The sequence below is a fragment of the Porites lutea genome, chromosome 1, assembly GCF_958299795.1.
Source record: "Porites lutea chromosome 1, jaPorLute2.1, whole genome shotgun sequence".
In the NCBI taxonomy this organism is placed as follows: domain Eukaryota; kingdom Metazoa; phylum Cnidaria; class Anthozoa; order Scleractinia; family Poritidae; genus Porites; species Porites lutea.
Genome location: NC_133201.1, coordinates 44065284 through 44089514, shown reverse-complemented (window position 1 = coordinate 44089514; position 24231 = coordinate 44065284). Strand labels below are relative to the sequence as shown.

The 24231-nt window shown below is 39.8% G+C and overlaps 1 protein-coding gene and 1 pseudogene across 1 annotated transcript; both read left to right on the top strand.

The window, feature by feature from the left end:
- The first annotated feature begins 614 nt into the window (after positions 1–614).
- On the top strand, positions 615–4529 carry LOC140930317 (uncharacterized; annotated as a pseudogene).
- A 6220-nt stretch (positions 4530–10749) lies between these two features.
- Positions 10750–23598, top strand: LOC140938776 (homogentisate 1,2-dioxygenase-like). Its single transcript, XM_073388308.1, has 15 exons — positions 10750–10777; positions 10865–10930; positions 11579–11667; positions 12945–13050; positions 14682–14738; positions 15110–15201; positions 16441–16475; positions 16715–16794; positions 17260–17359; positions 17741–17865; positions 18724–18828; positions 19508–19634; positions 21212–21264; positions 21729–21857; positions 22938–23598. The coding sequence occupies exons 1-15, from the start codon at positions 10754–10756 to the stop codon at positions 23091–23093; spliced, it is 1344 nt and encodes a 447-aa protein (XP_073244409.1). The 5' UTR covers positions 10750–10753; the 3' UTR covers positions 23094–23598.
- The last annotated feature ends 633 nt before the right edge of the window (positions 23599–24231 follow it).

Genomic DNA, 24231 nt, shown 5'->3' with positions numbered 1-24231 from the left:
CGAAGAACATTCTCATGACCAAATATGGAAAGCCAAGTGAAGTAGCTAATGCTCACATCCGGTGCATAATGGCATTGCCAGTTATCACAGAGACAAACCCAACAAGAATTAATGAGTTCTATGAGAAACTGGTTACCAATATCCAAACCTTAGAGTCCCTGGGTAAGGCGAAAGATATTAGAGGGTATGTTAGACTTTCCCTAGATAAACTACCAGGCATAAGAGCTGATCTAGTGAGGCTGGATGATAACTGGCAGGAGTGGGGGTTCCCGCAATTAGTAGAAGGCTTAAGGAAGTGGTGTGAAAGGAACCCAGTTCCCCTGGATGGCAACCATGGGAGACGTGACAAGGGAAGAGACCCATTGCTTCAAGTTAAACAAGAGGGTGGAAAGCATAGGGTTTGTGTTGACTGTAAGTCTGAGGAACACAAATCAGTTGACTGTGACAAGATTAAAGTGGTAGCTGACAGGAGGAGGTACTTGTCAGACAATAAGTTGTGTTTTAACTGTACTGGCGCTAGGCATAGAGCAGCGGAATGTAGATGCACTACTACTTGCCAGAGATGTAATGGGAAACACCATAGTTCAATTTGTGATTAGCTTTCAAACCAGCTGATGCTAGCAACAGGTGGAGGTCAAGTGGTGTACCCTGTAGTTGTGGTAGATGTGGATGGAATTAGGTGTAGAGCTTTATTGGACACGGGAGCCGGAAGCTCCTATGCATCAGCGGCACTCATTAGCAAACTGAACAGAAAACCAGATCGAAGAGAGTATAAGACAATCGAAATGATGATGACGAGTACTAGTCAGAAGATAGAAATGTACAAAGTCCAAGTCTCTAACATTAAAGGAGTTTTCAGCCTACCCACTACCCTGAGCAAAGTGGACAAGGTAACTTTGCTAACTATCCCGAACCCGAGATATGTGGATACAATTGCCAAGTACCAACACCTCAAGGGCGTGGAGATTGATGATACCGACATCAAGCCCGAGCTGCCTATACACGTGATCCTGGGGGCTAGCGAATATGCCAAGATTAAGACAAATTCAGCACCAAGGGTGGGAGAGCCAGGAGAGCCAATAGCAGAATTCACATCGTTTGGATGGACCATAATGTCCCCTGGAGCTGAGACAAACCTGAGCAGTGTGTACCTGACTAGGAGTTATTCATCAGACTATGAGCAGTTGTGCAGCCTTGATGTACTGGGACTAGAGGACAGACCAGCCGGCGATCAACAGGTGGTGTATAGCGAATTCCAAGAGCAACTGGTACGCCATCCTGAGGGGTTGTACGAGACTGGTCTACTGTGGAAAGCTGGACATCCACCCCTCCCTAACAATCAGAAAGGCAATCTCGTACGACTATCTAACCTTGTGAAGAAATTGCAGAAGGTACCCAGCCGCCTGGATGAGTATGACAAAATAATCCAAGACCAACTGAAAGAAGGTATTGTGGAGAGAGTGAGCGATGAGACTCAAGGGGAAAGAGAATGTTATCTGCCGCACAAAGCAGTCATAAGAGAAACAGCACAGAGTACCAAAATGCGTATCGTCTTTGATGCATCAGCTAAGGCAAACCAAGGTGGCCCTTCATTGAACGATTGCTTAGAGACTGGGCCACCTCTACAAAATTTGCTCTGGAGTGTGCTGGTTCGAAACCGGCTTAAACCAGTTGCCTTGTGTGGAGACATTAAGCAGGCCTTCTTGCAAGAGAGGATTCGAGAAGCAGACCGTGACGCACTTCGATTTCACTGGATAAGGGATTAAAACTCATCACAAGTTGAGACTTTGAGGTTCACGCGGGAATTATTTGGACTTGTGCAGTCGCCGTTTCTTCTTGCGGGTACCTTGAAACAACATTTAGAAACTTTAAGAACTGAATACCCAAAGCATGTTGAGGAAATCATGAGGAGTCTTTATGTTTATGACATCATCACTGGAGAAGATACAGTTGATCAAGTGCATGAGTTGAAAGGAACTGCAATAGGGGTTTTCAAACAGGCAGGTTTCGAATTGCATAAGTGGAACTCTAATGTACCAGAACTAGAAGCAGATAATCAGTTGACAGAAGATAGCCAGACATATGCTAAGGAACAGTCGGGGGTGAAAACTAATGAAGCAAAACTACTCGGGCTCCCTTGGGATAAGGTGGAGGACACTCTGGCTGTGACCTTTACTGGTGATTCACATGAAGCCACAAAGAGAGATGTGCTAAGGAGTCCAGCTTCAATATATGACCCTCTTAGGGTAGCAAGTCCTGTAACCTTGGTAGGGAAAATGGTTTTCAGAGAAGCATGTGACCGACACCTGCCTTGGGATGCTGTTTTACCCGAAAACCGGAAAGCACAATGGGAGAAATTTAAGGGAAACTGGCCTGGTGAGCTGAAATTCCCACGCAGTCTAACTGTAGCTCAGGAACCGGTCCAAGCTCTAGACCTGCATGCATTCTGTGATTCAAGTGGAAAAGGGTCAGCAGCAGCAGTGTACGCAGTCGTGTATCAAGAATCTGGTATTCACCAGGGTCTGTTGGCAGCAAAGGCACGGTTAGCAAAGAAAGGGCTTACCATGCCAAGGTTGGAGCTCATTTCTGCTCACATGGCAGCTAATCTTGTAGACAATGTAAGAAGTGCTTTGGAAGGTTACCTAGTGAGGTCTGTGTATGGATGGACAGACAGTACAGTAGTCTTGCATTGGATTGCTGGTCAAGGGAACTACAAAAAATTTGTGTCCAATAGAGTTGCACAAATTAATGCCAAGGACTATGTAAAGTGGAGGTATGTGGGAACAGAGCAAAATCCAGCTGACGTGGGAAGCAGAGGCACCCTGTCTAGAGAGCGTCTTGAAATCTGGCTGAAGGGACCAAACTGGCTGACTGAACCAGAAATGTGGCCAGCGGTGGTGCAAACTAAGCCAAGTAAAGAGACAGAAGCAGAGGCCATGCTAGTAAAGGAAGTGTTTGCTGGGGCCACAGAGATGGAGGACACCCTACACCAGGTTTTAGAGAAACATGGATTCTGGCAGACGATTCGCATCACGTCATGGGTAGCAAGATTTATCGAAAACTGTAAGAAAGACAAGAAGCACCGGTTGTCTGCTCCATTGACCACATGTGAGACTTTCAAGCAAGTGAAATTCTGGGTAGGAAGAGCTCAAAACAGCAAGTTAAACAGAGACACGTTCCATGAAGATCAGCTCAAACTTAATTTGCAGAAGAATGAAGAGGGTCTGTACGTGTGTAGAGGGAGAATCCAGGGAAGCTACCCTATCTACTTACCGCCAGATACCTTGTTAACAGAGAGAATTGTCCATGATAAACATGTGCTAAGTCTTCATGCGGGAGTGGGGCTCACGATGAGTTTTGTTCGTCAACAATATTGGGTGCCGCGGCTAAGACAGCTTACAAAGAGAGTTATCAGAACATGCTATGGGTGCAAGAAATTCCAAGTAACCGCCTACTCAAACCCAGCAGTTGGAAATTTGCCTACAGACAGGACGGAAGGATCAACCCCTTTCGAAGTTGTTTTCCTAGACTTTGCAGGACCGATAGGGTACAAACTCAAGACAAAGAAAGAAGGAAAAGCGTATATTTTGTTATTTGCCTGCAGCTTAACTAGAGCTGTCCACCTGGAGTTGCTGCCAAACCAAACAGCTGAGGAGTTCATCAAGCATCTGAAACGGTTCATCCCGAGGGGAGGCCTTCCCAGGAAGATTTATTCTGTTAACGGGCGAACTTTTGTTGCCGCGGCGAAATGGTTGAAAGGGGTGGTAAAACATAAACAGCTGCAGAACTACCACGCTCATCAGGAAATAAGGTGGCAATTCAATCTAAGCAGAGCCCCCTGGTGGGGGGGACAATTTGGCAGACTTGTGGGCGTTGTAAAACGGGCATTGTACATAAGTATTGGTCGAGCTAGCCTTACATGGAATGAACTTGGGGAAGTCTTGCTGGATGAAGGAGTGGCTGTGAATGATCGCCCTCTGTTATACGTGGAAGACGACGTGCAGCTACCAGTTTTGACTCCCTGTGCCATGATGTTTGGTCAACCAAGACTTGTCCCAGAAGAAAGCACAGAGGAAGGAGATGCTGACTTGAGGAAGAGAGTGAAGTATCTACGCCGGTGTAAAGAGGTTTTGTGGAATCGGTGGAGTGGGGAGTATCTGAAGTCCCTGAGGGAAAGACACAATATGAAGCACAAATCCAAACGGATGAACGTCAAGCTAGGAGATGTCGTCCTTATCCAGGATGCTGAACGTAACCGAGGGAAATGGAACATGGGCATAGTAGTCAAGCTTTTCCAAGGCCGAGATGGGGTGGTACGAGCCGTTAGGCTGAGGGTAGGGAAGTCTTACCTTGAACGGGCAGTCCAGCATCTGTTTCCTTTAGAGCTTTCCTGTGATCAAGAGCAGCGTGTGAGGGAAGACCCATCCCTAAATCCCAGAGCAAGGGAGTTTCGGCCTGTTAGGAGGGCTGCAGCTGTAGTAGCGGAGAACATTCGCCGCATTGCGGAAGATGAAGCAGTCGAACACTGAACTTACGCTTGTTTGATCCCAATTACTTGTATCAAATAGGGAGAGTGTGAGAATTCGTAGGTTGATACTCGGATGTTAAGAATGTTTCGTTCGCGTTTTTTTTTACTTTGTAAACTAGTCAGGCGCACCCTAAGATCGTCGGGGCCTGGGAGCTAGGATTATGGATATTATAGGATGTCGTTTTCAAGAAGTGATGTATCAGCAAAAAAAAGCACATGGCGAGAGTTAGTGATCTTTACCGAGAGAGATTTAGAAGTATTAAAACAGTTCTGTTCTTTATCGTGAGCGTGAGTTTATTGTCTGGGGAAGCAGTTCCGACATAAACGACCAAAAGTGTATGGAGCCAGCTCAAAAGTCAGACTCTTGCCAGCTCCGGTTGGAGCAGACACAAAAACATCCCTTCCCGACAGATATGCTTTGATTGTTTTTCTTTGATAGTCACGCGATTCAGAATAGCCCGCGGCCTCAAGAGCATCTTTCATCGCTTTCGCAATCGACCTCATGCTGGAATTTGAACCGCAAGTCACGTTTCATTGCGCTTATTACTTGTGAGTGACAGCTTTATCCTCAAGGGTCCATGGGAGCTACTCTGATTGGTCCAAGCGAACCGAACTTTTTTGGGTCGGTAAAACTGGCACCAATCAAGTGCGAAAAGTCCTTCGTCCCGCGCCACATGAAATCCGACGAAGGACCTTTTTGAAACTCTACTATCTGGGGTCCCCCACCTTCATGTAGACAGGCCCTTAGAGGGCTTTTCTGCGCTTGTTATGCGAACTCTAAAGTTCAAAAACCGCCTTCACAATTGCTTTTTTCGCTGCCGTCAATCATAATGACGATCACAAGCAACGAACCTTGAAACACAGAAACACACAAAACGGATCCAAATCCACCAATCACAAATCACAAACCATGACCTTTTGAACCCGTTAAAGTAAAGTTTTGTTTCCTAGGAGGTCCGTTAAGATGATTGACGGCAGCGAAAAACGCAATCGTCAGTTGGCTTTTGAACTTCACAATTCGCGTGTTTGTGAAAAGCGCAGTAAAATGCAAGCAAAAATTTGACTGCCTCGTTAATGAGGTGCTTTACATCAAACAATTCAAGACGGGCGGCGATAAAACCCGGAACATGGAACATCCCGGAACATCCCGGAAAATGAAAAAATTAAAATATATTTTTATGAAAAAACAATCAATTAATTAATAATATTAATAAGAATGATAATAATAAATAATAAAAAGAACAATAGATAGAAAACAATTTTTGCAAAAATTTATAATAACAAAATAAATAACATAACATAACCTAACATAAAAAACGAAAAATAAATAAACAAAGAAAGAAAGAAAGAAAAAGAAACTGGTATCATCTCCGAGTATGAGAAAACAATATTTTGTCGCAATGAATTTTTTGGGCTAGTGAGGGTCCATTCAAATGACAGTAATGAGTGAAGGCTTGCTTCTAAATGTAAAATATATTAAAATGGGTTGCGAGGAGGGGGTTTTCAAGCTTTCCTCACACAGCCACCTCTTGTAAATGTTTGCCATGCGGTTTAACGGTTATCCATTTACGGCTTTGCGACCGTAAGAAGAGCTTAGGGGTTCGTCACTTTGGACTTGGATAATTAAATTAAAGATTCACATTCCTTGGAATAGTTGCACTGGCAGTGGTAGCGCAGCGGTAGTTTCTAACTGTTATCAGTTAAAAGGAAGTGAAGAATGATCATCGCAGTAAATTTTCCAATTTAAGCAATTGGAAAGAAGAAGCCTGAAAAAAAAAAACGAACAAACAAATCAGGGCTTCAACGGGATTCGAACCCGTGACCTCCGTCTCCTCGCAAACTCCTCTTGCGACTCGAGGAGACATCTGAAATATCATGCTGACTGTAAACAGTATAGAAACTACTACGAATGCGAGTATTGTCCACTAAAACCCAAAGACAGGAGCCCCTATACTCATCTTAAGTTCACAGAGCCGCCTAGTCTGTAAGTAATTCATGTCAACCTCAAGTGAAGCAAAGCACCTCAAGTAAGCAAATGTCGGTTATTTATAAGGAGACTATATGTTGGCTTGAAATGAGCTACTTACCGACTTGGCTGGACATGAAATACCACACCGACATTTCAGACCATTGCAGAACCGTAAATGGATAACCGCTAAATGATTAACTCATGGCAAACAACTTTACAAGAGGTGGCTGTGTGAGGAAAGCTTAAAAAGCCCCCCTCCTCGCGACCCATTTTAATATATTTTACATTTAGAAGCAAACCTTCACTCATTACTGTCATTTGCATGAACCCTCACTCGCCCAACAAATTTTAAGTTGTTGCGACAAAATATTGTTTTCTTATACTCAGGATACCAGTTTCTTTTTCTTGATTATTTCACTACTTTTCGTTTTTTTTTTGTTATTTTACGTTATTATTAATTTTCACAAAAATTATTTTATTATTATTATTTTGTTATATTTTTTTTCATGAAAGTTATTTTTGTTTTTTCATGTTCCGGGATGTTCCGGAATGTTCCGGCATGTTCCGGAATGTTCCGTGTTCCGGGTTTTATCGACGGCCCAATTAAGACCGCCTTTGAACGTGAAACGGATTAGGGCCTGTTTACATGGAGTGGGGGACCCCGGTCTAGTGGGGTTGGGTTTCTTTTGTTTTCACGCTCTGGCGGACACAAAACAAAAGAAACCTACCCCACTAGACCGGGGTCCCCCACCCCATGTAAACAGGGTCTAAATCACGATCCGTGCTTAGGTTTTTGTTTAGCTGTTTTCATTCATGCAAATCTAGAGTAATAATCTAGAGTACTTTAACTCCTTTTGAACTCGCATTTTTATTCCCTGATAATGGCGTCATGATTTCGACGAAACGTCGGAACATTATAGCATTATTTTTTACATGTCTAATTGTTTTATTCTTACGGGTATCTCATTCCAAACTCCTGTGCCAAAACGCTAGAGAGCATATTTTTGCAGGTCAGTTCTAGATTGTTGGGTATAAAAATTTTGAGACGTTGATGAGAGAGTAGAATATCTGCGTATACTTGATGTTCTGCAAAAAAGGTCTAAAATATTCGGCGGTGTCTGTTTAGAATTAACTTGTGGCACACCGCACGTGCACGTAAGCTTAGCAGAAATATGGGAATCAATCGAGGTTGTTTGAGTGCGATCAGACAAATAAGATTTAAACCACCAAAGTATAAACTCCTCTAAAACCATAATAATTAAGCTTATCGAGTACTATTTTATGATAAACAGTGTCGAAAGCTTTCTTAAGATCAATAAAGATACCACAGGTGAACAAACGTCGATCCATGTTTCTCTGAACGGCTTCAACAATATCAATGACAGCATGATGGGTAGATAGGCTCGATTTCCACCGTCTCCCGGGTCTGGTCTTTGATCCTGCCCGAAGAGAGACTTCGGGGGATGAGTGCGGGCTCATTTTCCCGAACAGCGGCTGGTAATCGAGCCTACTGTACCCTGGGTGACAGTTTTAAAAGGCACACGCGCTTTCCTGTTGAAGCTAATATTTGCCAAATATAGGTTAAGTAATCAAGGCAAGAATCTGGCGAATTATGTTGGCGATAAATAATACCACAAATAATGTTTCTTTTGCTTGGAGAATGAAAATTCAACCCATAAAGCTTGAAATGCTTCAGTTGATATTTTTTTCTGCAGAGAATAATAAAGCTGATTATCAATAGAAAAACCTACGCCCCAGAGACCAGAGGTGTGGGCACTCAAGTGTTCATTTGACTTTGTAATTTTGGTCTCCGAGACACCAATAACATTAAAATGAAAATCTTATTCGTCTAGTAATGAGTTAGTAAATTATCAAGATTTTTTGTTATTGAAAATTGAAAGGCTTGATTCTCCATGTTCTTTAGACAAACTAGAACTAAACACTTTAAAGCTATGTGGGAAAAAATATCGGCATCGAATACGCGGAACAGTTTAAATTCTTATCAAGAGTTGAATTCATGCCGAATAAGTCAAGATCTTAAAGACTGGGTAAACATTCGACATTTTTTTCCCTATAGCAAGCTCACTTGCAAGTGAGTTATTAAACTGACCAAGATAAAGAGGTAAATTGCCCGTAAAGTCAAAGAACGGTAATTCCTTTAACAACGATTTTTTGCATTTTTGTTTCCGTTTGGTTCTCATAGAGAGCGTTGAAAGTAAAGATCAGCTTTGACCAATCGTTCGCAAGCGCGCTAGACGGACGGATTTGATGATCCTAGAGGAGTCCGTCTTGCGTAGAAAAACAAAAACCTCCCTTTGCCCAGCAGAACGTGAAATCATTTTCGTTCTTGAACGTTTTAGCTTCGTTCAGCAGTTCCTGAAGTCGCGGTGAAAGATGGTCAAACAACGTTAAGTCGCTTATTTGGACGTTATCCTCAAACCCTAGATATGGGATTACTAGCATGATGCAGGTGGAGACTCTGCGCCTTTTAGACATCACCTTGTCTTTAGTTAAGCGTCGCGTAAATTTGCTTATAATGGCGTTGGGCTTGTTTGAAGCTTGGCTAGCGAGAACTCTATGGGCAATATCAATTAATAGCTGTCATCGAGATATCTTTTATTCCGAGTGCAAGAAAAAGAGGTAGGCATAAGGCAGCTGTCTGTTCGGCAGATTCTCCCTCTCCATGCACCAGCGCATTCCATTTATTTTCAGCTTTTTTCTATAGCTATAATCATAGTTAATTGAGTGGAATGGTTATGAAACCCTTCAGACTCCTTTGTTATATGTTTTTGTGGACCTGAAAGTGCACAACGTTCAAAAGAATTCCTATCATTTTGATTGTATTGACCAATAAAAACGTTGCATTAATTTATTCCGTAACAATTTGCCAACAGAAAACAAAGGATTGTGCACTTTCAGGGTGCTTCCAACATAAACTGCAGCACTGTTGTTTTTATCATTGATGTTTGCCGCTTTTCATAACCAGTCTCCTCTAATAACTATGTTATAATCTTTGAAACCTTGAATGGCGGTTGTCATCTCTAAACACTTTTTCAACCATTTTCAACCTCTCAAATGTAAGTTTCCGTTCCTCAGTTTTTTGACTGGGTTCTAAACAACACCAAGTCATTATATTCGTCCGCTGAAATATTGAACCGACTAACATTTATTCTTCTCAAGGGATAGAGAGCGTTCGGGATTTGTGGTCAATCTTGTTACTGTTATTACCTTTGACAAACAGCTAATTTGACCTTTTAGTTCTTCAACTTCGTTCAAAAGAGATCGATTTTCCTCTAGAAGTTTCTTTGTTTGCTTTGACTTCCTCTGATGTTGTCTCATAGGTTGAATAGTTTGCAAAAGCTAATAAAATTTTGAGTTTATGAGAGGGAATCGTGCAGCACGTCTGCTTACACGCGTCACTGGTACGTTCATCCCCAATTTCATTGCATGATAATAGTCTCCTTTGTGTACAAGAAAATTCGGGTATGATCAAATTGACCACATTCCGAATATTATAAAATCTGCTTGAAATAAAATAATGAGATGAATGTTGTTTTCAAATGTTCCAAAGCTGATGGCTGAACAGATTTTTAACAAAACTTTTGCATATTATTATTTTAATATTCTGGAATACGATCATTGAAACACACCCTTATTTCCTATCACAATATAAACGTCCTATGCTTTCCTCTTTTACTCCAGTGAAGGCAAGGTAAATGTGATGCTAAAGTTGACTCCAGTAATTTTTACAGATGTTCTTTTGAACATTTTGCCCTACTTTAACAGTAGAGCATAGAGCATGTCTAATTTTTTAAAATTACTTATCTGAACCTTCCCTCCACTTTTGTACTCCAGCCGCTCTTTAGAATCATATTAAGAAATAGTACCAGCATAATTATCACATGTCACAGAAGCCAAGCTCACAGATAAGCTACATTCGTGATTTAGAAGCTGAAATTTTCAAACAAAGTATCATTTTCGCCAACTTTCAGTCAGTTGTTGTAAATGTTGCTCCATATATGTTATTTCAAAACAGCATCGGCTCCTGAAAACAATCAGTCGCCGGCAGAGATTGTGAAAAGCCAAAAACGGACGTGGAACTGTTTGCTTGGCTTGTTCTCTTTGTCTACTCCCCCCAACTTTCGAAAAGGGGGTGTGGAGGAGGGCGTGCATTAACGTAACCAATCACAGAACAGACACGTAGCTTTCTCCCATAACCCTTTGTGCCCCCCTGCTCAGAACAAACAAAGTTCAAAATGGCGGAACTTGACGAATTAAAGGTTAGATCGAAATGGGTGAACTGATGGTATTTTCAATGTTATTTGAAGTCGGGGGGAAATTTTAATCCTTTTATAATTTTCGTAAAGTACTTGACAGGTTTTGGCAACGAATTTGCTTCTGAAGCGTTACCAGATGCGCTGCCAGTTGGGCAGGTAAGTTTGCGTACAAAAAATATTAAGTTAACTTTAACTTTATTATTCCATCGCTCATATAGTACAAACTCAGTAAAGCCAAAGCCGGGGGCTTATACGGCCTGTGGTCAGAATGAAAGAAAGTATTTTATATAGAAATGAAGACTGTAGGCTAAACTACAAAACTAAAACAAGATACAAAACTAAGTATTTAAGATTACTTCATAAGATCGAGGCGATACTGATTGATGTTGGGATATGAACTTTGAAAGCGGAATGGGAAAAGTCGCCGAAATAGGTAAACAAATTGAAATTTTTTGAGCTAGGAGTCTCGGCATTTCTTCTGAACAGCCTGAGAGTTTAAATGGGTCAGCGAAGTAGACGCGGACGCTCCCCAACTAAATCGGCAACTTCTTACTTGAGGTGTAGATATTGTACCTAAAACATCAGCTGAAATAATATAGGATAAGAAGGAACAGGAGCAGGTTACAAAATCAACCCGTTTAGCCGGCAGCGTTCGTGTAGAACTCTTGTGGCAGTAGATAGATAGGCAGTGGATGGAGGCTGCCTCAAACTAATTCTTGCCAATAAGGCTGGCCAGGGAAAACTGGGTTAGTAATAGCTTAATTGCTATCAATAAGACAAAATAATTATATTTTATCTTTTTAGAACAGTCCCCAGAAATGCCCCTATGGTTTGTATGCTGAGCAGCTGTCAGGTAGTGCCTTTACAGCACCACCAGAATGCAATTATAGAAGGTAACAAAATCATGTCAAATCATGAGGAAGAAATAAAAGAAATAACCTGAGAAAACGGCAGACATTTCACGTTTCCACCACTCATTTCTCCACAAAATGAACTCTGAGAAATATGTGTGAGCACCAGCGTTCTCTGTGGTGATTAGGTACATGTATCACTACCCAGATCTGGGTAGTGCTTCTGATTGATCGTGCAACATGGGAAATTTGAATCAACTAACCAGAAGCATACCCTGCGAGCAGAGGCTACATTTTCGCTGTGTGAGCTGGCGTGCGAAAAGTAGCCTCTGCCGACAACCATTCAAATCTGTCCAGAAATCTGGACGAATAAATTGAAAAAACAGTTTTTTTTTCCTGTTCTTGACCGGGTTAGAGCATTGCACGAGTCTTGTGTGAGTCTTGCGTAGCAAATCAGAGTTGTTGCAGTTTTTTATTCCTGCGAAACTCGCGCCATTTGATGACAGACCTGACGATTAATTTTGCTTGTGAATCGTGTGACAAATTTCACGCATGCACGATAGAAAATAGAACGGTTGTCGGCAGAGGCTACTTTTCGCATGACAGCTCACTCAGCGAAAATGTAGCCTCTGCTCGCAGGGTACCAGAAGCACTACCCAGACATGAGCATTAGTGACATGTCATCAGTATGGAATTTCTGTGCTAGTTCACAAGTCTTCATTTTGCAGGGAAACCAGTGGTGGCATCATGAAAAAGATGTCGGCTCTTTTCTCAGGCCAAAAAAAGGAAAGAAAAAAAAGGGCCTAAATGCTATAAATAATATCAGTGATGATTTTGCAAATATAGGTCAGTTTCAAAGTTTTAAAATTCGTACTTGGCTCTGAAGCTGAGGGGAATAAAACAAAAGAAATTGCATTGCTATTTGCAATATTCAGAGCAGAGTGGGTAAGAAAATCTGCTTATCTGCCCATCGAAGAATATTTGTGCAGATACTCGAACTGGGGTATTTGAAAGAAGATAATTTAATCACAACATTTTTTGAACCCAAAGGATCCACAAGCTTTTTGCAAATGGATCAATATTAACATTTAAGTATTTCAACAATGCATTATTTATTATTATTAAAACAAAACTTGTTGAATAACCCTCTCACAATTTGGAATCCAAGCTTCATCCTACATGGTTAACACTTGTAAGTAATGCCCCTTTTTACCCAATAAATACCCTATCTGTGTCAGCCAAAACATACCCCTTACAAGTTGCATGTTTCCCTTACATTGTGGTTAGAGTGTCAATGTGAAAATCTTAATTTTTTTTAGCTGGCTGTACCGCATCAGGCCATCCGTCATTCATAAGCCTTTTGAGAAAATACCTCAGGGAAATTTAACTCACAGCTGGGATGAGTGTGATCCTAATCCTAATCAGGTCAGATGCTAGCAATTTGCTATTAACTGTAAACTCAGCAGAGGTCCTATGCTATAGTGTGGGATTTTATCAGGTTAGCAGTAGTTCTTGTCTGGGACAAGTATAAGATTTTCTTTCTGGGGTGGTAACTTTTAAAGAGTACTTTCCCATTGGGAAATGGTCCAGCAAGTCATCCTCTTAACAAAATCATTAACTTACATGAGCAAGACATGGCCTCAGGCAAGCATTAATGTGTGACCTGCTTACCCAAAGGACAAGCTGGAATTCAAGCTTTTTTGAGCCCTGGGAATGAAATACTGTATGGCCTTTCTTTTGCACTAAAAGTCAATAACTCTCAAGAAGCTACATTACTTTATAGTTTAATTGCACTTAACTTAATAATTCTTTCATTCTCAAGAATTGCCCAGCATCAACTATCGTGGAAAAATTTAAATTTCATTTTTGTAAGAGAAAATTTAAACTTACAGCTAGAGAAAGAAAAAAACTTGGTGTGATGTAAAATTCCAGTAAAAGAGGCCTCGTTTTAAAGGTTTCATTGTACAGATTTAGGTTATTCAAAGTTAAGAGCTACATACACTCAACATACATCTCTTAGTTAATTAAAAAGTGTCCAATCATGGAATAAGGCTTTATGCTTTTAAAATATGTCTCACCAGTGATGTACTGATGTAATAAATGGAGAATCTTAAAAGTGTGGTTTTCCACTGGCTGAGGAATGAATGAAACAGAAAATGTTTTTTTCACACACGGCTGGGAGTATGGGTTTAGGTGTTCTGGGGGTCTTCAGGTCAGATGTTCTTTCAAGTTCAGTTGTTTTGTTGCCATATGCCATTGCCTGACCTGCCCCGCCCACCCACCCTCTATATTGTTGTTTTAGGATTAAAGTAGCGCTGTAGTTCTAGCAGGATTGTTATTGTATCTAGTCTCAGTTTCTTGTTAGCCATTTATTAGCTCTTTTGTGCTGTAATATTATAATGATTTGTGGTGTTGATATTAACCCGTTAAGTCCCAATAGTGACCAACATCAATTTTCTCCTAACAATATTCTTACTTTACCAAGAGAAATGGTTATGAGAGTTAATAAAATGATCACTAAAGAGAAAATGCTTTGATCTGTTAACAAACTCTCTCAACTAATTCTTTAAGGAAATGTATGAAGATCAGTTTGGAGAATTTATATGTAGATACTGGGGCTTAAAGGGTTAAAGGTCAGCTTGGCATGAATTCCAGTTGTGTGTGAAAATTAACCTCTTGTTCAACAAGAGAATGTAAGGCAGTCCACAAGGGTAATCCAGCACTTTATCAATACTCACTAAGGGTGTTTTTCACAACCCCCCTTAACTAACTCTGGAGTGAAGTCTTTCGTAGTTTGTTGCAAATGATGTTGATAGAACAGTTGTGTTAATTACATGTACATTTGGCTGAAAAGCTCTTCACAAGAAATGGAGAAGTGTAGTGGCAGGAAAAATGCATTTGAAGCAGTAATTCTTGATTTAAAATTTACCTCCTCTTTTAACAGAATATGAACATGTGCTTAATATTTAGCTTTGTAAAGGAATGGTACAGTTTTAGGGACCAGCTCAGCTAATAACAAAAACAATACATGTGTTGTGTTTTATTCTAAACTTTAGATGCGCTGGAAGCCTTTTGAAATTCCTGCAAATGGCAGTAAAATTGACTTCACACAAGTATGTAAATAGTTTTTAAAGGTGCTCTTTGCAGTTTCCTAGTGCTTTTTAACTCCTAAACTATTACTGACATGTATTTTAGTAATTAAGTCATTATTTCATCATATTTCAAAAGTGCAGTTTGAGAATTCAAGGTGACTCTGTACTCCTGCTCGCAAATTATTTTTGAAAACTCAACAGTAAAAGTTTCGATCACAATAATGCCATGATTACTTGAAATTATGTCAATTTATTTTTCATGCTCTTACTAGTTTCTAAACAGTAAATAAACAGTAAAAAAACTGACAGTTCTCTCTCTCTCTTTTAAACTGAAAAGGTCATGCACAAGTTAGTTTAAATCAACATGATAAATATTTTTGCTAATTTTTTAGGGTCTTCATACAATATGTGGTGCTGGAGATCCTTGTACTAGGCATGGAGTTGCTGTTCATGTTTTTTGCTGTGATATATCTATGAAAGACAAGTAAGTAGTTTGACTGAAATCCTTGAATTTAAAAATTAAAAACTATTGAGTCTGTGAACAAAATCCTGTGATGTCACAGCAAAATTCAAGTGAGTGCTTTTCAGCAGTGTACGTAGTTTATAACACAGTAGTATTTATTGTTTCAGTATTGTAAAAATTAAATGAAATAAAGAATTTTTCAGCGAATTTTTTTTTTAGTCTTGCTGCTCTTGGGAGCCAAGGATTAAGCTAAAGTTGTCTGGGTTCCCTGTTGCACATAAGTATCTTTGTGGGCAAGATAATAAAATTACTATAGATTTTCTTTGTGTCGTCTTGTGATTGAGTGATTGTCATTGTGACTTTGAATGCAACAGATTTTACTTAATAAACACCATGTAAGTTGTTTGTGAGACACTTAAGTGCACAAGCATTAAATATTATATATTTGAAGGGTGTTGGTGGAATAAAAGGTGTGAAAGTTTCATTCTTATGTGCTCTGAATAACAATTGCAGGGTCTCTTTAGTCTTTCGTCATTTAATTAGATAATTTAATTTTTGTTCTATTGATTTTTCAAAGCAGCAGTGTCAAAAACATATCAAGTTTTTTCCCATTAAAGCTAATTGGGGAATGGAGCACCTCGCTAGCCTTGAGGAAAGGGACAAGGCTGGTGTGTTCTTAAACCGAGTACATTGGCCCCTGCTGACAACTTATTCTTTGCCTTTTAATTTGGACAATGAGGAAATCTTTGGTTTTTTTAAATAATTACTTGGCAGCCTAAATATGTCAGCCTTATTGAAATTTTCCATAAAGCCTTTGTTAATGAGCTATCCATTGGTCATGACATCCTCACCTGCACAGTCAATATAACTATACAGATACTAAGAATATAACTGCAGACTTTCTGTTGCTATGGGCCAGTGGTAATACTTATTACTCCTGCCAGTATCTGTACCTTGCTCAGTAGTACCCTTAGCTTGGGTGTCTTGAAAACAAAGACCCCCAAGACCCCTACAGCTCTAAGACCCCCTACCATGTAACTCTGAATTTCATTGATTAGGTTAGGAAACTGAGTGAATCAGGTTCCATTTAGGTCATTATACTTAGCAGACAGACCTGAAAGTTGATTCACTCAGACCTAGCCGGTCTTTGGGGTCTTTATTTTCAAGACACCCCCCTGGCTTTGACTCTTTCTGTTGTTTTTCCCACTTTTGGAAGTTTTTTTAACTAACTGCACTCACTAGATTCCGATTTCCTTTCAGGTGCCTTTATAACTCTGATGGTGATTTTCTTATAGGTGAGTAGATGTTGGATTATCGTCAAGTGTATTATTTAATAATGCAGCTTATGAATAATAAAAACAGTGACATTTTATAAATACCAGTGGAGAGAGTACTTGTAAGTTTATGAGAGATCAAAGTTTTCATTAAATATACTACTAATCAAGTCACTTCTAGGAAAATAAGCCCTTGAAATCATGTAGAGTTAATAAAACTCCTTGTACTTATAATTTTGACCTTTTTTGATGTATTTCAGTTCCCCAAAAGGGTTCTTTGGTGATCACAACAGAGATGGGCAAAATGGAAGTAGAACCAACTGAAATTTGTGTGATCCAGGTAAAACTGTACACTCATAAGGTCCACCTTGCTTGATTCACTAAAATTTATGTGTAGCTTTGAGGTCATGAAAGTGTAGTAAAAGGATTTCTTGAATTTGTTTATTGTTTAATGATGAACATTCTTTCATTATATATATAACTTTAATAGAATTTAACCCTTTTGAGGCCTTAGTAGTTGCAACAACTTTTCAGTGACTCTACAATAACTGACAATAATTTATTACAGTAACTATAATTATTCCCTAATTTTGGAAGACCATAATATTTTCTATTTTGTCTACATGTATGAGCACTCTTAGTTCTTATTTTTTGTAGTATTTACACCAGAATGAGTGGTATTAATGGTATTGATATGTTTAATTCCATAACTGAGTCTTCTTGATATTTGCATTTTAGGATACTGATAAAATAATTTTTTGGTTCTCAGTTGCAAAAATGACCTAAGTTGTTCTATCATTTTCAGCAAGGAATAAGGTTTTCTGTGGAGATAAGTGAACCTTCAAGAGGTTACATTCTGGAGGTGTTTGATGCACACTTTGTTTTGCCTCATCGTGGACCAATAGGTATAAAACTTACCCTAGGTTCGCAGAAAGAAATTTTATAAAGGAAAAGTCATGCTTGAACCAGTGCAGCCCACTTTGGCCCCACTGAAGACCAGTCCAAAACGCTTTGTCTATGTAAAATTGTGTCTGGATAAAAAATAATGGAGTTAGCCATGAGCATCTTAGAGGATACTTAACATGCTTTGTCATTATGTACCTGTACCTGTATATTTACATGTACCTGTATCTATGTTATTGGCATTCACACTCTGAACAGAGTTTAGTTTTGTTTAATTTAGGACAATACTATTGCATTATTTTGTTGAAGTATTTCACACTTGCAAACACCAAAAAGCACTTGTCTGCTTCATGATTTAGATCCAGATTGTCAACTTTTTGCAGGTGCTAATGGACTGGCAAACCCCCGAGACTTCCTAACACCTGTAGCATGGTTTGAAGACAGAGATGTGTCCTCTGGTTTCACAGTTATCAGCAAATTCCAGGGAAAACTCTTCAAAGCCATTCAGGTTTGATTTAGAACTACTACAGCTGTATAGTTGCTAAACTTAGTTGTAATACCAGTAAAAACATTCCAATAGACCAATTTCAATATCTTAAAATTTACACTTGGCTCTGAGGCTTGGGGGAATAAAACAAAAGGAATCTTCTTAAGGCTCAGCAATGAATAATACATTCCTTTTGTTTTATTCCCCCAAGCTTCATAGCCAAGTACGTGTATGAATTTTAATATGTCAAAATTGGTTTATTATAGTCCCTAGGGGATGCATATATATAATGGTTTATATCTGGAGCCAGGAGGTACTGCTTGACAGCAGGGTATAGTTTTGTGTCTGTCTTGAAAAATTGTAGGGCATTGTTCATCCAAAGTAGGGCCTTCTAAAAATTCTAAATATGCATATGAGCCATGAGGCCCACACAGCCAGAACTTATCCCGGTTTTTGCGGTAAGAAGCACTTAGGACTACAATAACTCCTTCCTGGAGATGATGCTAATCCACTACATGGAAACTTCCAGCAGAAGGTTGGCAGTACCCATTCATTCACCTGGGTGAATGAAAAAGTGGAGCAAAGTTACTTCTTGTCTAAGGAAATGATGTGACAGCAAGGCTTGAACCAAGACCTACAGATCCAATCCTCTTAACCTCTAAAGTACCACACCTCCTAATAAAAGTGCATTAATTCAAAAAGCCAAACAACACATCTGTAAGTGTATTGCTTCTGTTTGAAATGACGTTGCATTAGTGTCCTATTCCTCTCTCCTCCACCCATTTTTCATTTCTCTTATTATTGTTACTTATCAAATATTATTATTATTTTGTTCTTTAATCATTTATGCATGCTTCTTTTGCTTGTTGTTTTCTTTAGGGTCATTCCCCTTTTGATGTTGTGGCTTGGCATGGTAACTATGCTCCTTACAAGTACAACCTAAGCTGCTTTAATGTCATCAACACAGTTTCATTTGACCACTGTGTGAGTATATACATGTGGATGCTAGCTGTTCTTGATCTTAAGTTAAGAAGATATCTGACCATGAATGATGCATACCATTGTCATGGAATTTTCCTCCAAACGGGGTCTAATATTTGTCAACCAGTAAAAGCAAATTTTTTTTTCATGGGATCTACCCCCAATACCCTTTTATAAACCATTTTTCACGAAAAAGGTACCCCTTTCATATACCTTCTATTGACAAATGGTACCCCTTTCACATACCCTGTTTAGAACTTTGCATCCCTTTTACCTGCTGTAAATGCACTGTCTTTTAAATAGGAATCAATCACAAAAATAGAACGTTTTCTCAACTCTATAAATCCATAAAATTCATCTCTTCGGCCCTTTGGGCCCTTTAACAGACCCAAAAGACATATTTCCGTACCCATTTATATACCTCAACAAGTAAAATTCCTACTGCTTCATATCTGATAAAGATACCCCTTTCGGGTGGAGCCTCCCCATATAAGCCATCGTAGGGAGTATTCCCCCCGGGATACAGCTATATTTCCCCATACACCCAATTGCACACCTGGGTATAATGATTATTAATTTCTCATGTTTTAATCGCAAGCATGGATTGAAGAAAGTATCTGAGTTGCGAATGATGGGAAACAAACAGGTCATTTCTCAAACTAAATCCTTTTATTCTTTGTAGGATCCATCAATTTTCACTGTGTTGACTTGTCCCAGTTTAAAGCCTGGAGTTGCTATAGCAGATTTTGTTATATTTCCACCAAGATGGAGTGTTGCTGAGAACACTTTCAGGCCACCGTACTATCACAGTAAGTAACGTGTTGAAGGTTATAAGTACAGTGAGAGTGACTTCTGCTGGACCTGACCAAAATTACAAATGGACGGAAATTTTTTTTGTTATGTAGTGTAGCAGGGTCATCCTTTAACAGCATCCTGTGGCTCCTGCACCTTACCTTTGCTCTTAGATGACTAGGAAGTCTTAGTTTTTCATCAGAAATACTTTGCTGGGCACCCTGGATTTCACAGGTTCAGGTCCTGTGGCTCCTGCACCTTACCTTTGCTCTTAGATGACTAGGAAGTCTTAGTTTTCATCAGAAATACTTTGCTGGGCACCCTGGATTTCACAGATTCAGAACACTGGGCTTCCTTTCAATTTTTCTTAAAGCACAGCCTTGTGTAGTACTGGTGTGGCTTGTTTCATGTGCTTCCTATGCAATTCAACAAGTATGCATGCTTTAAATGGGTAATGTCTATCACTGATTTTTAAAATATCACAGGCATTTCAGGGATAAGAAATAGCTGTAGACCGTAGAGCAGTAATTCCTCTCCTCAACGTCTGTGAAAGAAACTACTTAACTGGGGCAAACAAGAATAGCATATAAATTCAAGTCTCATCAAGGCTTCAGGTTGTTTGGCATTTGTTTGAAGTTACAAAGGATCTTGCATCCTAGAGTGGTTTTCGTTTGAGTGTCGTAAAACCAAAACCAAAGTAATTACTCTGACCAATCACATAGGACACAGACAATACATTGAACCAATCAAAACTCGAAGTAATTACATGTGGCTGACGCAAAGCGCGGGAAAATGCATGCGAGCGCGTCACAATTGGCTTTGGTTTTACTTCTGATTGGATGAAAAGGTGGCGCGAATCTTTTAAGCCAATCGCATCGTGTAGAAAGTGCAAAACCAATTACTTTTCGACACTCAAATGAAAACCGCTCTATTCCCTGGAATACAAGTGCAGAGGCACTAGACAACTGCAGTAGAAAATGGATCATTAGGGAGTTTAAGATACCACGACGGCGACGGCCACAATAACGTCGCTTAAAAAGTGAATTTGCGTTCTTTCAATCTCTATCACGATTACTCCAACTCATTTGCTTTGTCAAATGGAAGCGAACTCTTTTTGAGCTGAATTCCTAAGAAGTATATTCAAGTTCAGAAAGAGAAAGAAAAATTAGCCGTCTCTTGTTTACGTCCTCCATTAAACGTGAAATTAGGCATTTTCTCGTCGTAGTCGTGCAATGACGGCAAAGAAATGGACAAAAAAGCGTGATCACGTGCAGAGTTGTTGTTTTGCCTGTACGACCAATTGCTTTTGTGACGTTCTCGTTGTCGTCGGCGTCGTGATATCTTAAAGTCCCTATTAAGAATCATACAAGGAGATGCAATGTAAAGGAGGCTGATAAAAGCAATATACAATGTATGGTCCAAGCAAGAGTAGTGTGTCCCTCTTCACCTTAAAGAAAAAAATTATAAAGAAATAAATAGGAAAATGTTGAGCTACCCAAGGCAAGAAATGTGTCCTTCCCAGCATAAAAAAATGTTTAAGAGATTGAAGTTAAAGCACCATGTCTCTCAACCTTTACTTTTAATTTATGAACAGGAAACTGTATGAGTGAATTCATGGGATTGATTTATGGAAAATACGAAGCCAAAGTTAGTACCTAGTATTTATTATATTCCAATTATTTATGTGCAGTCTGAAGGTTTTTGTTTTTGTTTTTGCTTTTTGTTGAAGAGCGAGCCACACCCTGCCCCTGAGCTCAGCTAAATTTACCGCTTTTTTAATTTATGGTGGTTGTTTCAAGTGGCTTACATGTAATTGGTCAAATCAAGGTGAGATTTCCTGAAGTTGAATTTTTAGGGGGCACATCAAAGTATAAAAAAGGAACAAAAAATCCGTGTTTACGTCCTCTACAATATGTCCCATTGGAACGTTTCACGTTGTAGTGGAGCAGTGAGAAATGAACAAAAAGCATGACGCACGTGCAAAGTTGTTCTTTTTGTGATCAAACCTATTGCTTCTTTGACGGCCTGTTGCCATCGGCGTTGTGGTTGCTTAAATTCCCTAGTATTCTTCAGAGACTATAATATTTACGGTTTTTTTCTTGTCATGTTAGGAGGAGGGATTTGCCCCAGGGGGTGGTAGTCTGCATAGCATGATGACTCCTCATGGACCGGATAAGGATTGTTTTGAGAAGGCGTCAAATGCAGAGCTGAGACCCCAGCGAGTAGCGGATGGAACTATGGTATGTATAACATGATCAGTGCATAATTAATTCAAACCCTAGCCTGGCGTTTTTAACATTACCAAGTGGACCAGAGTAAAGAAATGGTATGTTTGCCGTGACGGCATTCATGACCATTGTTAAGTGGTTACTTCAGTATTTCAGCCGGTTTAAAATCAATAAATGTATTGTCAAATGGCCGGGACATCTGTTGACTCAAAGTGTTCTGTTGTGACAGTTTCAATGGATATATGCTCTGCTTTGGTTCTTTTTTGCCCTTGCTTTAAATTGTATTTTCCCTATGTACATCACAAAATGATTATCAGACATTACCATACCCACAAAAACGAGGGAAAATTAAGCTTAAACCAGGAATAAAACTGAATCTCAACATATACCTGAAAGGATTTGCAAAAAGTTACCTACTTGTTCTACACAACTGTTCCTCATTCATTCTTTATTATTAAAAAAACTATTTGTCTCCGTAGTAACCGTAATAAAAACCAAAAGTGTAGCCTTTGTTTTTTCTTCTTTCTCTCCTTCACTTTTCCTTTCGATTTTCTGCTTTGGAGTGATTTTCAGGTTTGTTGGAACCAACAGAACTCGCATATTGGCCTTACTCTAGTCAACTGGTTACTTCAGCTTAGGCTCGTAGGATGAGATCTGGTTATGTGGAACTCCGTGGCTTACCTTGATCTTTTCCACATCTATCATCATTTCTTAAGCTATGTTCAGACTATACTGGAAAGCTTTTCGTGACAAAGTTATTCGGTGTAGTATGAACACCTATCCGATAAAAAGAAAATTCTGTGACTCTCCCCTTTAGAGATCGGTGCCGCGCAGCTTCGCTCCGTTACAGAAATCGCGCCGAAATCACTGTTCTTATGTGTGAACAGGAGCCTTATCAGGTATGGTTTGCGCGCCGGCGCAAGGGCTATCTGGTATAGCGGAAACATAGCCTTAGATGGTTTGGGAATAGTCTGCTACACAGCCGTTTTTAGAGTCGTCACGCAATGAGGAGCGTTGCGTGACGACACTAAAAACGGCTGTGTAGCAGACCGGTAGTTTGGGAATTCCTCTATTCATTTTTTTTCGTTGTAGGCATTTATGTTTGAAAGCAGTCTCAGTATGGCCATCACAAAATGGGGAAATGAAACATGTCTGAAAGTGGACCATGATTACTACAAAGTATGGGAGCCGTTAGAGAAACACTTCAATCCAAACTGGAAACCAGATGAGGAAAATAAAGCAAGCTAGCGTTGAGAACTTAAAAAAGATAGGGTTCCGGGAGGAACGAAGGAGGAAGAACAATGTTTGGCGGCCTGAGTGAAGATTTTGTGGTTAAAATTCGTTCTCAGGTTAATCCAGGATTTCATTTGTCTTCTGTGAATAACTAGGGCCAAGAAACAAAGGAAATTCTGAATTTAACTTAGCCTCCTAAATAACCGTTCTTTGTGCTTAGGCTGCTTGGTTGAAGTCTTTTTTTCTTTTACCCCAGAGTGCATTTTACCTACAATGCGGACACCTCCTATTCCTTTACACGGAAAAAGAAAGTTAAGAAATTAAAGCCATTGCTAGGGGCCTACAAGAACTCTCACGACTTATTCATAAGCCTATCAGCTTTCGGACATCTTCGATCACTTTCCCCGTAGACATAAGAAACTCTGCTCTGTATGACAGTTGCGCCTCTGTTGTATGACATAAGAAAAAGTGAAAGAAAAGATAACAGCAACAAAACTAAAACAAAAACAAACAATTCCAAAAGTCATCCAAAACTACTAATAAACCGATGTTTGCGACCTTATTTTTGTGATCCTGTGGTACTCTAAACTCGCTTCGAACACATTCTCATCAGTAAAGCGTCTTGAATCGAATAAATGGCAGGTGAAAGTCCCTGGTTATGGGCTCCTGTCACTACAAATGCTGTTGTCGTGGAAAGCATGCAGTCCGCCTGAAGCCGAACACGACTGGCGCTTTAAGTATATTCTAAGTTGCAGGCGCTTGGAAAGGCGCAAGAAAGAACGAGGCGCGCGAGGGAGACACTCTCCTCTCGTGTGTCTTTGTCGCGCGCCCCGTTTTTTCTCGCTTATTACTTCCAAGCGCCTGCTACGCAGCATAAAGTCAGCAGGGGCCGGGCGATATACTCGGAACTAGATGATGCCTGCATGCAGGCTGACACTTAAATTAAAATTCTTACACGGTTTAATGCCTCTTAGGACAAATCAGCAGACAAATATCTTTATATGGAGAATAGAAAACAGATATCTTTAAACTCAAATGTTGATTGGCTCGAAGCGCAGCTTATAATGGAAATCTGTTGGGTAAACAGCGGTCTTGCGAGCAAGCTCTCCCGCGGTTCTTTTACTGACAGTCGCTGCCGTAGGTCGTCTCTTCT

Coding starts and splice junctions, on each gene's coding strand:
- LOC140938776 (XM_073388308.1), top strand. CDS start 10,754: ATGGCGGAACTTGACGAATTAAAG. Junction 14,739..15,109: donor GTAAAATTGACTTCACACAA/GTATGTAAATAG, acceptor CTAATTTTTTAG/GGTCTTCATACAATATGTGG. Junction 15,202..16,440: donor GATATATCTATGAAAGACAA/GTAAGTAGTTTG, acceptor ATTTCCTTTCAG/GTGCCTTTATAACTCTGATG.